The sequence below is a fragment of the Vipera ursinii genome (genome assembly GCF_947247035.1).
Source record: "Vipera ursinii genome assembly, chromosome: 2".
NCBI classification, from domain to species: domain Eukaryota; kingdom Metazoa; phylum Chordata; class Lepidosauria; order Squamata; family Viperidae; genus Vipera; species Vipera ursinii.
Window position 1 is genome coordinate 291097825 of NC_139513.1, and position 15861 is coordinate 291113685.

Below are 15861 nucleotides of genomic sequence, written 5' to 3' on the forward strand. Positions count from 1 at the left end.
GCTTTTGCCCCCATTTTATCAGGCAAAACTAGTTAAGTTTTTTTTGTTTTTGCAACACTTGTTTAAGTGAATCACTGCAGTTGTTGAGTTAGTCACCCGGCTGTTAAGTGAATCTGGATTCCCCACTGCTTGTCCGATTGCAAAATGGGATCACATGACCCCCCCCAGGCCATTGAAACCGTCATAAATATGAGTCAGTTGCTAAGCATCTGAATTTCGATCACATATCCGTGGGGATGCTGCAATGGTCGTTAGGTGTGAAAAATTTTCATAAGACACTTTTTTCAGTGCCATTGTAACTTTGGACGCTCACTAAATGAACTGTTAAGTCGAAGACTACCTATATTCCCCCCATGGCTCACTCTCCAGCAACTTACTCTTCTATTTTTAATTCGGGGGGTGGGTGGGGGAGGAGACCTTTTCTGTGTTTTTTTTCCTGTCCAGCAACCCCATTCCAGATTATAAGCAAGTGTTTAAAAAAAATAAACAACCCCTAACAACAGCCCAGCAGAAAACAGTTCTCAGGATACAGGATTTAACACAGCACAGTAAAAGGGACCGATAACATTTTACCAAATGAAATATATTTCAAAGTTACCGGATTAGGAGCCACAATCAACACTCCAAACCACAGTTCAAAGGCCTTAAGAGCTTTTGTGCTTGAGGGTGGGGAGAGGAGGGTTTGTCTAAATCTGTGAGTTCTTATAATGGCTTTAAGCACATCACATTAAGGATGGTCCATTGAATAACACTTGGCTGGGCTTCACACTAAATCTTCTCTCCTTTAGGCAGAGGCAATTATAATTATGTTAGAAAGCAAAATAAGAGGTTATTGGAGGTGTAGAATCTCAGATTAGCATGGCTGGCCCTTAGATAACCTCCTGTGTTGGCTTTCAGGTCCAACTGGTTAAAATAAATAACAAATAAAATAACATAAATAAAATAAAATAAAATAAAATAAAATAATAAAATAAAGTAAAATAAAATAAAAAAGATAAAATAATAAAATAAAATAATACAATAAAATAATAAAATAAAATAAAATAATAAAATAAAATAATAAAATAAAATAAAATAAAATAATAAAATAAAATAAAATAAAATAATAAAATAATAAAATAAAATAAAATAAAATAAATAAAATAAAATAAAATAAAATAAAATAAAATAAAATAAATCATCATAAAAAGAATGGGAAGCTGCTCTGCTGTAAAACAATCCAATCTTCAGAATCATTATCCAGATGCCTCTGGATCTTATGAGCTTTTATTTAGAAAATAATGGTGGCTGGCTGTAAGTTATTGCTTTTTTGCGATGGTATAGAAATCGTAGCAAGACTACACGTTATGCCAGCTGGGGATAATAGCTTAGAATTCTATGGGGTGGACAAGAAGCTTGCAAACATACTGGTAGTAAAACAAAGCTGAAATTTCTTTGTCCTGGTTTGTTACTTTTTGATTAGCCCAAAACACGGGGGGTGGGGGTGGAGGGGGGGGGTAAAAAGCACAAACTGAGGAAGCATTTAGGGAAAAACAACAAGCCATTTCTAAGCTTGAAATCTGAAGAAGGACAATCCATCAGCGGCATCTGAAGAAGGGTTTCAGTTACTGCTCTAATTGGAGGCCTCATTTTTGCTGTGCTAAGCAGCTCTTGAGGTCATCCAGTTGCCAGAAAAATTAAAATAGCAAGAGAAAGGACAGGATGCTGGGTTCCATGACGTTTCATTATAGCTTTTCCTCACTGCCACAAGTTGAGAGAGTACTGACTGTCCTCGACTTACGAGCACAACAGAGCCCCAAATTTTTGTTGGCGAGTGAGGGACTTGTTAAGGTGAATTTTGCCCCCATTTGACAACCTTTCCTGCCACAATTGTTAAGGGAATCAATGCAGCTGTTAACTTAGTGACACGGTTGTTAAGTAAATCTAGCTTTTCCCATTCACTTTGCGTGTCAGAAGGTTGCAAAAAAGGGATCATGTAACTGACGACACTGCAACCGTCTGAATTTTGATCACACGATCATGGGGATGCTGCAGCAGTCCCAAGCGTGAAAAATGGTCATAACTCACATTTTTCAGTACAGCTGTAACTTTGAATGGTTGCTACTTGAACTGTTGTAAGTCGAGGACTACCTGTCTTTTACCAATGTTCACAAATTCCTGTCCACAGCATCTTCCTGCATAGAGTGTTCTGTGGGTAGAATTCGCTCTCTGGGCCATATTTAAGTGTATCAGGATGAAATCTCCCATACACACAGTGCATCACAAACATTACTCGCTTGCGTGTGCTCCTCTGGAGTAACTTGGCCTTTTCTGCTTACACATCACGACAGCCAACTTGTCAGGCAGTAAATCAGGCCGACTTTGGCTAGGAGGCTGATTAAAAGATTGTATAATCAGGGGTAGGCAACTTCGGCTCTTTTATGACTCATGGACTTCAACTGTGCCCTCTCCGTGATGTCCCGTTGCCTGGAGGCGGTCCAGGTCTGGATGGGGAGAAACAGGCTTCGTCTCAATCCCGCCAAGACTGAGTGGCTGTGCATATCGGCATCTCGGGTTAACCAAGTTATTCCATCCTTAATGATGGGGGGTGAGGTGTTACCCCCCGTCGATAGGGCTCGCAACTTGGGCGTCCTCCTGGATTCACGGCTCAATTTTGAAGACCATATAGGAGCCGTGACCAGGGGGGCTTTTGCCCAGGTTCGCCTGGTGCGCCAGTTGCGACCCTATCTGGACCGAGATGCCCTATGCACAGTCACTCATGCGCTCGTGACCTCCCGTTTAGACTACTGCAACGCTCTCCACATGGGGCTGCCCTTGAGGACCACTCGGAGGCTTCAGCTGGTGCAGAATGCGGCCGCGCGAGTTGTGATGGGGGTTTCCCGATACTCCCATGTAACACCTCTACTCTGCGAGCTGCATTGGTTCCCGGTTGCCCTCCGGGTGAAATTCAAGGTGCTGGTGATGACCTATAAAGCCCTAAATGGCATGGGTCCGGGATATCTGAGGGAACACCTGCTGCCGGCATCAAGTTCCCTTCGTCCAGTGCGCTCCCACAGGGAGGGTCTTCTCAGGGTGCCGCCAGTAAAAGATTGCCGGCGGGTAACACCCAGGGATAGGGCCTTCTCAGTGGGTGCGCCTGCCCTTTGGAACCAGCTGCCAGTGGAGCTGAGGACTGCCCCCAACCTCCGTTCATTCCGCCAAGACCTGAAGACCTGGCTCTTCGAGCTCTCTGGCCCAAGCTGAGAATTCTAATTTTAGCTTTAATCTTAATTTTAACTGGGGTTTTATTTATGCAGGGACGAATATAATTTTTTTAAATCTGTTTTTAACTTTTGTATCTTTGTTTTTTAATCACCCTGTAAACCGCCCTGAGTCCTTCGGGAAAGGGCGGTATATAAATGTAATAAAATAAATAAATAAACTCCCAGAAGCTATGCTGACTCAGGAATTCTGGGAGTTGAAGTCCATGAGTCATAAAAGAGCTGAGGTTGCCTACCCCATAGTCCTCAACTTACCACAGTTCATTTAGGAACACTTCAGTTACAACAGCACTGAGAAAAGCAACTTAGGACCATTTTTCACACTTACGACCCTTGCAGCATCCCCTTGGTCACATGATCAAAATGCGGACGCTTGGCGACTACTTCACATTTGCAGTGCCCCAGGGTCGCGAGATCCCCTTTTGCGACTTCCTAATCGGCAGTCAATGGGGAAGCCAGATTCCCTTAACAACGACGTTACTCACTTAACATCTCCGATGATTCACTTCACAACAGTGGCAAGGCAGGCCGTAAAATGGGGCAAAACCCCGCCTAGATTTGAAGCTGGTGGTGATCTGTTCACGAGGGCTACACTCTGCCCTGATTCTCAAAGACTTTTAGGAGCCGTCAAAGTCTCTTTCCAGAACTGGAAAGTCAGAACTTTCTAGTCTGAGTGACCTTTCTAGCCACAGTTGTTCAAGTGAATCACGGCAGTTGTTAAGTTAGTCACATGGCTAACTCAAGTGAATCTGGCTTCCCCATTGACTTTGCTTGTCAGAAGGTCACAAAAAGGGATCACGTGTCCCCCGGGATGTTGCAGCCATCATAAATATTATTATTATTATTATTATTATTATTATTATTATTATTATTATTATTATTAATTTTATTTGTATACCGCCCTTCTCCCGAAGGACTCAGGGCGGTGAACAGGGCAGTATATGTTAAAAGACAAAATACAAAAATTAAAAAAGATTAAACAAAATGCCCACAACTCTTACAAGAAGTTAAAACACATTTAAAAAGTAGGTTAAAACACATTAATAAAACCCAACCCCATCCCATCAGGCCAGGCCAGCTTGTTCGAAGAGGTAAGTTTTTAGATCGCGCCGGAAGGAGCGGAGGTCAGGCGCCATCCGGAGCTCAACCGGAAGATGGTTCCATAAATATGAGTTTTCAAGCGTCTGAACTTTGATCATGTGACCACGGGGATGCTGCAACGGTGGAAAGTGTGAGAAATGGTCACAATGGCCATTTTTTCTCAGTGCTGTTTTAGCTTCGAACAGTCACTATATGAACTGTAACTGTTGCAAGTCAAGGACTTACCTGTATAGACACACTGAAAAACACAACAAGAAATAGTCTTCAAACTTTGCTGCTGGCTTTGGGGGCACCCACACCTCAAATCTATGGAAAATGTAATTGTGCACTTCACAAGGGTGACAATTCTTGCTTGTCCATTAACATTTATAGGTTAAGGACGTGGAGTCAGTGTTGCCAAATACCTACCTGGACTACTGGTTTCTGGGGTTGTGTCAGTTGCGTGGCTGAAATCTGTGTTTTTTCTCGAGTGCCCCGAGTACGTTCACTGCCCACCGAAGTCATCATATACAGTATATACAAATCAATGTATGTACAAAATAGAAAATCTGAAAGGAGAAAGAAACAAACGCTCAGGCGCGACTTTCAAGACAAAAATGCAGATGACAGTGCAGGATGAAGAGAAAAGGGATTGAGCCGCATTTGCAGGTGAAATAAAACCATGAGCAGCCCACCCACCCACCCACCCCCTTGTTTTTTTCCCTAAATGAAGGGACAAAACTAGAAATTCACCAGTTCCCAGTCAGCTTCTGGGTACAACTGAAAGAGCCATCTACCACCCGTAAAGCACTTCTTGGAAAGAGACAGGCTATCCTCGACTTACAATCACAATTGAGCTCAAAATTTCCATTGCTACGCAAGACCGTTGTTAAGTCAGTTAAGCCCCATTTTACGACCTTGCTTGCCACAGTTGTTAAGTGAATCACTGCAGTTGTCAAGTCAGTGACAGGGGCTGTTAAGTGAATCTGGCTGATTTTGCTTGGCAGAAGGTCGCAAAAGGGGGAATCATGTGACCGCAGGACACTGCAACCCGTCATAAATATGAGTCAGTTGCCGGGGGGGCTGGATTTTGATCGCATGACCTTAGGGATGGTCCTAAGTGTGAAAAACGGTTATTAAGTCACTTTTTTGCCCAAGTGCCGTTGTTAACTTCAATCACTAAGCGAATGGTTGTAATTTGAGGACTATCTGTATTTCTCGTGCCACCAATCTCTGACTATTTCTACCCATCCTTTAAGGTCCGGGAATGTTCCAAGTCTCTCTTATTAAACCATGTCATCAGATAGGTCTGAGGAGATATGCCTCATTTGTCACGAAGTCTCTGCTCTGTGAAGCAGCCTGCCCTCACCTGAATTGTGAAGCCCCCAACCCTGTTGGTGTTTTGTAAAGCTTTGAAAATGTGCCATTTCCCTTGGGTCCTGGGCCTGGGCCTAAGTAAGCCCATCTTTAGGGTTATTGGGTTGAAGATTGGCCTTGATACGCTGTGTTTTATTTCCGTTGGGGGGGGAATACTTCTTGATTGTTGTTTTAAGCCAATGTTGGTTGCTGAAAATCACACTGTGTGAGAGTGAGAGAGGAAAGGAGGGAGAGAGGAAGAGAAGGGGAGGGGAGGGGAGGGAGGGAGGGAGGGAGGAAGGAAGGAAAGGAAGGAAGGAGCTCGAATGATTAAAATGATTCTAAAATAACATTTAAAGTTTCTGGAGAGTGTGGAATGTGGGAAGGAGAATTTTGCACAGGATGTGGTTTTCTAAAAAGCAGGGAAGGCGGGTATTGAGAAGCCACCAAATTCTGCATAACTAATGTTTGTCTTCCTGCACAATTAAAATAATTACATAAAAAATCAAAAGACAACAAAAATAATCGCAGAAAAGATAAAAAGCGGTGGATTCATTAGACAGCTGATTTTTTTTAACATCACCTGTGTGCGCTTAATTTACATCTTAAAGGGGGAAAAAGATGTCAAAAGAATCCACAGAGCTTACTCAGCAGAAAGGAAAGAGATGGCAGAGCTGTCATTTCTGAATATTGGTAAATATGAAATATGAAAGTGCTAGCTATCACCTATAAACCAATACACACACACACACACACACACACACACACACCCCTATACGGTGTAGCGGATATTAGAGACTATCTTTCCATGCATGAGTCTGCTCATCTGATCCAAACATCAAGAGAAGCCTTGCTAAACACACAAACACACACACACACACACACACACACACACACACGAAGTACACATGCTCCCCACTTAACGGCCATTTATTCAATGACACCTTAAGAGATGACCGCAAAAATATGTCACATCTGAAGATATGACAGGCAAAAATAGAGAAGATAGATTCACCCTATAACTGGTGTAATTCACTGAACAACCGTGGCAAGAAAGCTCTTAAAATGGGGCAGAACTCACTTAACAACTGTCTCGCTTAGCAACGGGAATTTTGGGCCAAATTGTATTTGTAAGTCAAAAACTACCTGTAAAATAAAAACTCCATTGGTTGTCCAAGTCACATTGGAAGAAAAATCACCCTCTCTGAGCCTATTTATTAAAGTGCTATCTATTCAGGTCTTGCTAAATTGCTGAATAATTTTATTAATAATGTAAAGGCTTGATGGATAGGATAGGATAGGATAGGATAGGATAGGATAGGATAGGATAGGATAGGATAGGATAGGATAGGATAGGATAGGATAGGATAGGATAGGATAGGGTAGGGTAGGATAGGAAAGGAATAGGAATAGGAATAGGAGCTGGAAGGGACCTTGGAGGTCTTCTAGTCCAGCCCCCTGCTCAAGCAGGAGAACCTATACCATCTCAGACAAGTAACTGTCTAATCTCTTCTTTAAAATTTCCAGTTCTGGAGCGCCCACGATTTCTGGAGGCCAGCTGTTCCCCTGGTTAATTGTCCTCATTGTTAGGAAGTTTCTCCTTAATTCCAGGTTGATTCTCTCTTTGATCAGTTTCCCACCATTGTTTCTCGTCCTTCCCTCTGGTGCTTTGGAGAATAACGTGACCCCCTCTTCTTCGCTGGTCTGTTAGTTTTAGTCACTTAGTCGAAGAATGAAATAAGATTGGTTTGGCATTTGTTTTGTTTTTAACAAATCCGTGCCGGCTACTGGTTATTATAACTTTGTTTGCTTCTAGTTTGTTCGCAGATCTGGTTTTTTTATTATGTTTTCTAAGATCTTCCCAGGTATTGATGTTAAACGGATTGGTCTGTAGTTTCCTGGGACCATTTTTTCCCCTTTCTTGAAGATGGGAACCACATCAGCCCTTTTCCAATCCTCAGGTGCTCCAGGATTTTTAAAAGATACGGTGCAATGGTTCTGGGATAACATCTGGCAGCTCCTTCAGAACTCTGGGATCTAATCTGTCAGATCCCGGTGATTTATATTCATCAAGGTCAGATAGGTGTTCTCTTACCATTCTCTTGCTTATTTTAATTTTTGTTTCTAATTTGTCTTTTGCAGTGGGTTTTTTGGTATGTTGGGCTATGGTTCTTTTTATGTGAAGACTGGTGCAAAGTATGAATTAAGCAGCTCTGCTTTCTCCCTGTTGTCTGTTATTTCCTTGTCATCTTCTCTCTTTTGGACCTACAGTTTCCTTGTCTTTTTTCTTGTTGTTAATATGTTGGAAGAAGCTTCTTTTATTATCCATGATTTCTCCTGCAAGCCTTTGTTCGTTCTGAGTCTTTGCTTTCCTGACTTCACCTTTGCATGTTCTGGCTGTCTGCTGACAATTGGCCTTAGTTATGTGGCTGATCTGTTTGATCTCTTGCTCGTCGCAGAGTTTGTCTCCCAGTTGACATCTGGATAGTTGAAGTCTCCCATTACTACTGTGGTATGCTTCCTACATACATTTTTTAACTGGTTGGCAAAGAGTTCATCTATTTCCCTTTTTTCCCCTCTTTTATATTGACCCATTTGCATTCTGGAGATATTTTATCTTGGATCATGCGCATTTCTGTAAATATGTAGTGTTCTCTTACATATAGTGCAACTCCCCCTCCTCTTTTTGTAGATCTGTTTCTTTTGAACAATTTGTATCCAACTATCAGTCCATTCCATTCATGGGTTTCGTCCCACCAGGTTTCTGTAATGCCAACTACGTCATACCCTACCTAGTGTATTATTGCTCCTGGTTCACCCTGTTTGTTCCCCAAGCTTTGAGCATTTGTATATAAACATTTAAGACTTTTTTGCCTGTCCATGGTTATGTTTCCTGCATCTCCTGATTGTTGTTTGGGTTTTTCTTTTTCCTTGTGTCTGCCTACCTCGTTTGATTTGTTTTCTTGGGATTTATGATTGGTTTGGGGTTCTAGAGATTCTAAAGACGGGTCACCCTAGAAATTCACCAGTTCCCAATCAGCTTCTGGGTCCAACTCTAAGTGCCACCTACCACCCGTAAAGCACTTCGTGGAAAGATACAGGCTATCCTCGACTTACAATCACAACTGAGCTCAAAATTTCCATTGCTAAGCAAGACTGTTAAAGTCAGTTAAGTCCCATTTTAATGACCTTGCTTGCCACAGTTGTTAAGGGAATCACTGCGGCTGTTGAGTTAGTAGCCTGGTTGTTAAGTGAATCTGACTTCCCCATTGACTTTGCTTGTCAGAAGGTCGCCAACGGGGATCACATGACTCTGGGATACTGCAACCGTCATAAATATGAGTCGGTTGCCAAGGGTCTGAACTTTGATCACATAAGCATGGGGATGCTGCAATGGTTGTAAATGTGAAAAACGGTCGCAAGTCACATTTTTCAGTGCCGGTGTTAACTTTGAATGGTCACTAAATGAACTGTTGTAAGATGAGGACTACTGTACAGTGAAAAACTGGATGCATCTGTAAAATTCATTATCAGTGATTTAGTAAACCCTTGTCGACTTCTTTGCTGAAATTAATGCAAAGGGCTAATGGGCTTAGTCAATTCCCACTGGACTAACCACAATCTTTGGCCTAATTCTATCAATATTATCATTCAGAAAAATGAAATGTACTGTCGGGAACACATCAAACATTCTTCTACTGAGCATTATAGGAGACGTTTGACGGCAATGAGTAAGCCATCTTTCCAGAAATTCTATCTGCTATTTCCTTTCCTTAGTCAATTACTGGTATGAGCCAGAAATAAATGGCTCTTTTAGTTTTATGCAAGTAATAGGAAATTTAGAGTAATTGGGGCAATATAAGCTTATTCTAGGTGAATGGAAAATTGTGGTGGAATCTGGTCCCAATTGCCAGGAGGCATTGCAGAGGAGCAAGAGACAATGCAGTTTTGTGCGAGAGAAAAAGAGTGAAGACGGCTTCTCCCTAATAGTTCCCAGACTACAGGTAGTCCTCGACTTACGATCACAATTGAGCCCCAAATTTTTGTTTCTTATGCGAGTTTTGCCCCATTTTATGACTTTCCTTGCCACATTTGTTAAGTGAATCATTGCACTTAAGATAGTAATACAGTTTAAGTGAATCTGGCTTCCTCATTGACTTTGCTTGTCAGAAGGTCGCAAAAGGGGATCATATGATCCTAGGACACTACAACTGTTATAAATATGAAGCAGCTGCCAAGCGGCCAAATTTTGGTTGTAAGTATGAAAAATGGTCCTAATTCACTTTTCTCAAAGCCGTTGTAACTTCAAACAATCACTAAACAGTTGTAAACTGAGGACTACCTGTATATGCCTTATTGGGGGGGGGGGTGTTAGCATGCTTTAGTTTGTCAAGAGTCTGCCTACAGGTGAGGAACAATAAAGAAATCTGCATGAAAGGAGCACAATGTGTCTTTCTTGGATTTTGAATAGAAGAATAGAAATAAGAACTTTCTTTGGTCCTGAGTTTGCATGCAGTAATAGGTTAAAGGTCACACACTGAGATTTTCACACACTTCTCCCAGGATCACAATATGGCAATTCCTTTGAAGACAGGCTGTTACAAGAAATAGTTCTTTTTTTCCTGAAGAAAAGCAGAATTCTCTTTATGCTAAAAAACATTACAGAGCTGAGTTTGGGGGGGGGGCATGAAGGAACAATTCTTGACATGTCTTTATCCACAGCAGTAATAGCAATTTTATGGCAAACTAGCTAATTGTGTGTGTGTTAAATGAATATTCAGAGCAATGCATAAGGTAGAATGCTTTTTCCACTGAAATATAAACAATGTAAAAACCCTGGATAGCTTAATTGGTAGAGATCCTTGGCATCTTGTAAAATTTTGGTTTTTTTTAATAGGATAAAAATCAATTTCACCAACCAAGCATGCCAACACAATCCCTCTCTCTCAAAAAAGCCAGTCATCTTTCTGAGTCATTTGTTTTTAATTTCTCAGCATCTCCAATTTGCCAGGAATGGAAAAGACACAGAGCTAGGTCATTGATTTTCAGAATGAATTAAGATACCAAATCTCCTTTGGATATACTGCACCAAAGTTAAGTACGGATGTTCTGCATAGAGAAAAACTAATTTGGGGTGTTCTACATCCAAACGGAAATATATGTTTCAATTTTCTGGGAGGAAATGAGGGTGTCTTATTTACCGTTGGGGATGCTGCAATGGTTGTAATTGTGAAAATGGTCATAAGCCACTTTTTTCACTGCCGTGACTTTGAGCGGTCACTAAACGAATGGTTGTAAAAAAGAGGGGATCAACTTATCTTCCAAAGCATCAAAAGCATCAGAAGGCAGAAGAAGAAACGATGAATGGAAACCAGTCAAACCTGGCACTAAAGAGAAACTTCCTGACAGTTGGAACAATTAACCAGTGGAATGGAAGTTGCCTTCAGAAGTTGTAGGTGCTCCATCACTGGAGGTTTTCGAGAAGAGACTGGACAGCCATTCGTTTCAAATGGTATAGGGCCTGGTAGAGAACCTATGGCACGTGTGCCACAGGTGGCAGGCAGAGCCCTCTCTGTGGACACGCGCACCGTCGAACTTGTCAGCTGGGTTTTATAAAACCTTTTCGCTTTAGGCTTCCACTGCCATGTGCACACACAAAAAAAGGTTCAATCAATCAATGAATTTTAACTTCTTGCGGGGAAAAAAAGATCTCGTAAAGTTGGAACTGATAGATTGAACTTTTTAGTCCCACCCAGTCTGCCATTACCACCCCAGACACACCCACCTAATTGGCCACACCCACCCAACTGGCTACACTCACCCAATATGCCACATCCACCCGGCACCCGACGATACATAAGTGGGTTTTGGGTTGCAGTTTGGGCACTCGGTCTCTAAAAGCTTCGCCATCACTGGTATAGGGTTTCCTGCTTGAACTTGAGGTTCCTGCAGGGGGCTGGACTAGAAGACCTCCAACGTCCCTTCCACCTCTATTCTGATGGACCTGTATATTGTATTCTCTAGAATTGGCCTTCTGCCAACCTAGCAGTTCGAAAGCACATAAAAATGCAAGTAGAAAAATAGGGACCACTACGGTGGGAAGGTAACAGCGTTCCGTGCGCCTTTGGTGTCTAGTCATGCCGGCCACATGACCACGGAGACATCCTCGGACAAGCGCTGGCTCTTCGGCTTTGAAACGGAGATGAGCACCGCCCCCTAGAGTCGGAAACGACTAGCACGCATGTGCGGGGGAACCTTTACCTTTACCATTTCCATCAACACTCTAAAAGCTAACAGCAGGTTGAACCGAAAGGCTTTGAAATGTTAAGTGAGTATCTTCTTTGTTGTATGTACCACAAAGTCAGAGCATCTTTTTTCTGAGTTCGGTTGTGGGAAGTACAGGTAGTCCTCGACTTACGGACAGTTCATTTAATGACTGTTCGAAGTTACAATGGCATTTACGACCACTGCAGTATCCCCGTGGTCACGTGATCAAAATTCAGATGCTTAGGAACTGGCTCGTATTTTTGACGCCTCCGGTGTCCCAAGAGTCCCGTGATCCCCTTTTGCGACCTTCTGACCAGTGAAGTCAATGGGGGGAAGCCAGATTCCCTTAACAACCGTGTTACTAATTTAAAAATTGCAGAGATGCCCTTGACAACTGTGGCGAGAAGAGTCTTAAAATGGGACAAAATTCACTTAACTGTCTTGCTCAGCAACAGAAAGGTTGGGTTCAATTGCGGTAATAAGTCGAGGACTACCTGTACCTTTTCTAGGATATCCTGCCTCCGCCAGTAAGAAAAAACAAAACCAAACCCCAAGTCTATACCTGGCCCCAGAAAGCAAATAATGCTGGTGTCTGTTTAACAAGAAGTCTAGGTGCGGCACTTTTGCATCCCACACAAAATCTACCTCTCCTACTCCAGGGATGCTGCAGAGCTACAAGCCTCTTTAACATTCCATTCACTTTTGTTCCGTTTCATCTTCACAACAACTCTGCAGAAAGAGCCACACCATTAAGCAACAACTTGTTCAGAATGCTCAGTCAAGTCTCGCCTCTAAGCAGTCATCGGAGCCTGGTCTAACATTACGTAGATCGTAATAATAATCCCAGGAGGCTGAAGAGAGAAGAAAAAGGGCTGATGATGTGGCTGATTGCTGAAGAACACGTGCACAGTTCAGAATGCAAACTGCTTCGGCGTAATCCAAGGCTGGAGCTCTTTGGGTCCAGGAAATTTTAGGGGCCAGAAAACATATACAGGTAGTTTCTTGACTTAACAACCGTTCATTTTGTGACCGTTCGCAGTTACAATGTCACTGATAAAAGTGACTCAGGACCGTTTTTTTTCACACGGCTGCCGCAGCATCCCCATGGCTACGTGATCAAAATTCAGACACCTGGCAACTGACTTATTTATGACGGTCGCAGCGTCCCTGGCTCAGGTGATCCCCTTTTGCAACCTTCTGACAAGGAAAGTCAATGGGGGAAGCCAGATTCATTGAACCATAGTGTTACTAACTTAACAGCTGCAGTGATTCGCCTAACAACTGTGGCAAAGAAAGGTCATGAAATGGGGCAAAACTCACTTAACCGATGTCTCACTTAGCAACAGAAAAATTGGGCCCAACCGTGGTCGTAAGTCGACGACTACCTGTATTTTCACCTTGTTTTAATATCATTTCTAAACTTCCTAGGGAAGAGCACAAAGAGATAGTCAAGAAAGAGTATCAAAAGAACACTTTGTTTGCTGCCCTAATTAGTATCACCCATTAAAAATAGTCATAGGGATCATTTCAACACCTGTCAGTATTCCACACAGATATTCATCTCATGATTTCCTCAAGCTTTTAAAGCTAACAGGCAAACTAGTAATTAAGCATTTAGCAGTGGAAAAGCACTAAGTGTAATGGAGTCAGGAGTCTGTGCAGGCAGGAAAACTATTTCATTAGTGTGCCTGTCTGGAACAGCCTTTCCCAACCTGGTGGTTTCAGATCCCTGGATTACAGCTCTCATCAGCCTCAACTAACCTGTGGGAAGAGGGAATATCTTCCATCCTATTTGGGAAGATCCAGACAGGCGGGGAAGGCTGAAGGGAGAATGTCGTCGTTAAGTCAGTGGAGTTATATGTTTTACTTAACAACCATGCCACTTAGTGAATGAATCCCAATTGTGATTGGTGAGGACTGTAATCTAACCTGGAGCTTCTGAGAGCCTAAACCAGGGGTAGGCAACCTTGGCTCTTTTATGACTTGTGGACTTCAACTCCCAGAATTCCTGAGCCAGCATAGCTTCTGGGAGTTGAGGTCCACGAGTCATAAAAGAGCCAAGGTTGCCTATCCCCTGGCCTAAACAGAGGTTCAAGATACAGAATAGAATACAGAATAACAACAGTCAGAAGGGACCTTGGAGGTCTTCTAGTCCAACCCCCTTGACCAAGATGTCTCTTGATCTTCTGTCAAGGACCGGAGCTTCTTTCAATCACCCCAAACACACACCTGAAGCACTGTCTCCATAGTTACCTTCTAACACCAATTGTCTTATTTCGCCCAACAATTTCTGGACTTATTTCTTTGTGTAACTCGATTCTATTATCTAGGTTCAAAGATGCTGGAAAACAACCAAGACAAACATTTGACTTCAGGAAAGGAAAGAAATATCACATAGCAATCCCCGCAGATCAAATTAAGCGTATTATGCAACCCCTGTGACTTCCAAGGATTAAATGATTCAGTTAAGAAAGACGAGCTGCTCACCATCAAAATAAAGCAAAATAAGCCTAGAGATCATCTCTCAAGATAATTAAGAGTTGAAAAGTTTATATATGCAGGTAGTCCTCGAGTCATGACCGCAATGGAGCCCACCAATTCTGTCGTTAAGTGAGTCATTTGTTAAGTGCATCATTTGTTAAGTAAATTTTGCCTCATTCTACAACTTTTCTTGCCACAGTTGTAAGCGAATCACTGTAGTTGATAAATTAGTAAAATGGTTGTTAAGTGAATCTGGTTTCCTCAGCCGAGGAAGTCAAGGACTACCTGAAGCACTTGGAATTCACGTCCTAGGTCATCCACGTGACAAATGAGATTATTCTGAAATAATTGCTGACGCTTTAATCAGCTGAACCTCAACGGGCAAAACAAAAAGTGCTGAACCCTAAACTTGAATTAGTAGAACTCAATTGCCGAGTTCGCACAATATATGCTCTTATCAGACAATCTGGCACACTGTGTGAACCCAGTTTAAATGACAGAAGGGTACAAGGAAGCTCTTGAGAAGGAGAAAGACACATTTCTAACAAGGGCAGAAACAAAATCCCATTCAGGCGGTCCTCAATTTACAACCACCATGGGGGGGGACCAGAATTTCCACTGCTAAGCAAGGAGGTTTTTAACTGGCTTGTGCCTGATTTTACGACCATTTTGCCATGCTTGCTTAGCCTGCAGCTGTTAAGTGAATCATACTGACTTTGCTTGTCAGAAGCCAGCTGGGAAGGTTGCAAACAGCCCTCACATGACCCCAGGAGGCTGCAACCATTGCACCTACATGCTGGTTGCCAAAGGCCCGAAATTCTGATTATGTGACCATAGGGATGCTGCACAATTGCAAGCACGAAGGCTGGTCATAACTCACTATTTTTGGTGCAGTTGTAACTTCAAATGGTCATTAAACGAATGGTTGCAAATTGAGGCCTTCCAGTATGCAACCCCATGCCATCCTTAGAACCCACTTTGTGCTGAAGGAATTTGTGACTTGAGACAAGCTGCTGAAACCCAAGGTTCAGAGAGGACTGTTTAGCAGCCTTTAGATCAGGGCTTTTCAACTTTTTCACCCACTGTACCACTTTTAGGATATGGCAACATCCGAGTACCACCAGTCGCCTAGCAAGGTGTCAAAAACTTCATGACACCCCCAAAAAAGGAAGAACGTGAAGTACAGGTAGTCCTCGACTTACAACAATTCGCTTAGTGACTGTTCGAAGTTACAATGGCACTGAAAAAAGTGCCCCCCCAAGCCACAGCCGAGCAAGACACCTGCCTGTCTGCGCGGCGGCGCTCTTCCTCCCGTCCGAGGTTTTCATTGTTGTGAGCATTTCTGTTGAGAATTGGCAGCGGGGGTGGGGTGGGGGATTGTTTGGTTTTTATTCCCCACCTTTGCTGGGTGGTTGCA

The 15861-nt window shown here is 42.6% G+C and overlaps 2 protein-coding genes across 2 annotated transcripts in view; one reads left to right on the forward strand and one right to left on the reverse strand.

Moving 5' to 3' along the window:
- TPGS2 (tubulin polyglutamylase complex subunit 2) overlaps nucleotides 1-15861 on the forward strand; it is a 409136-nt gene that overhangs the window by 389299 nt on the left and 3976 nt on the right. The gene's annotated exons all lie outside the window — the stretch shown is intronic.
- The window catches only part of UBAP2 (ubiquitin associated protein 2), a gene marked incomplete at its 3' end in the record, with an annotated part of 115056 nt that overhangs the window by 80382 nt on the left and 18813 nt on the right, over nucleotides 1-15861 (reverse strand). Inside the window, exon 2 of the mRNA XM_083353539.1 lies at nucleotides 4770-4909. Coding sequence (XP_083209665.1) covers nucleotides 4770-4868 — 99 coding nt within the window. The 5' untranslated portion in view covers nucleotides 4869-4909. The remainder of the gene's footprint in view (nucleotides 1-4769; nucleotides 4910-15861) is intronic.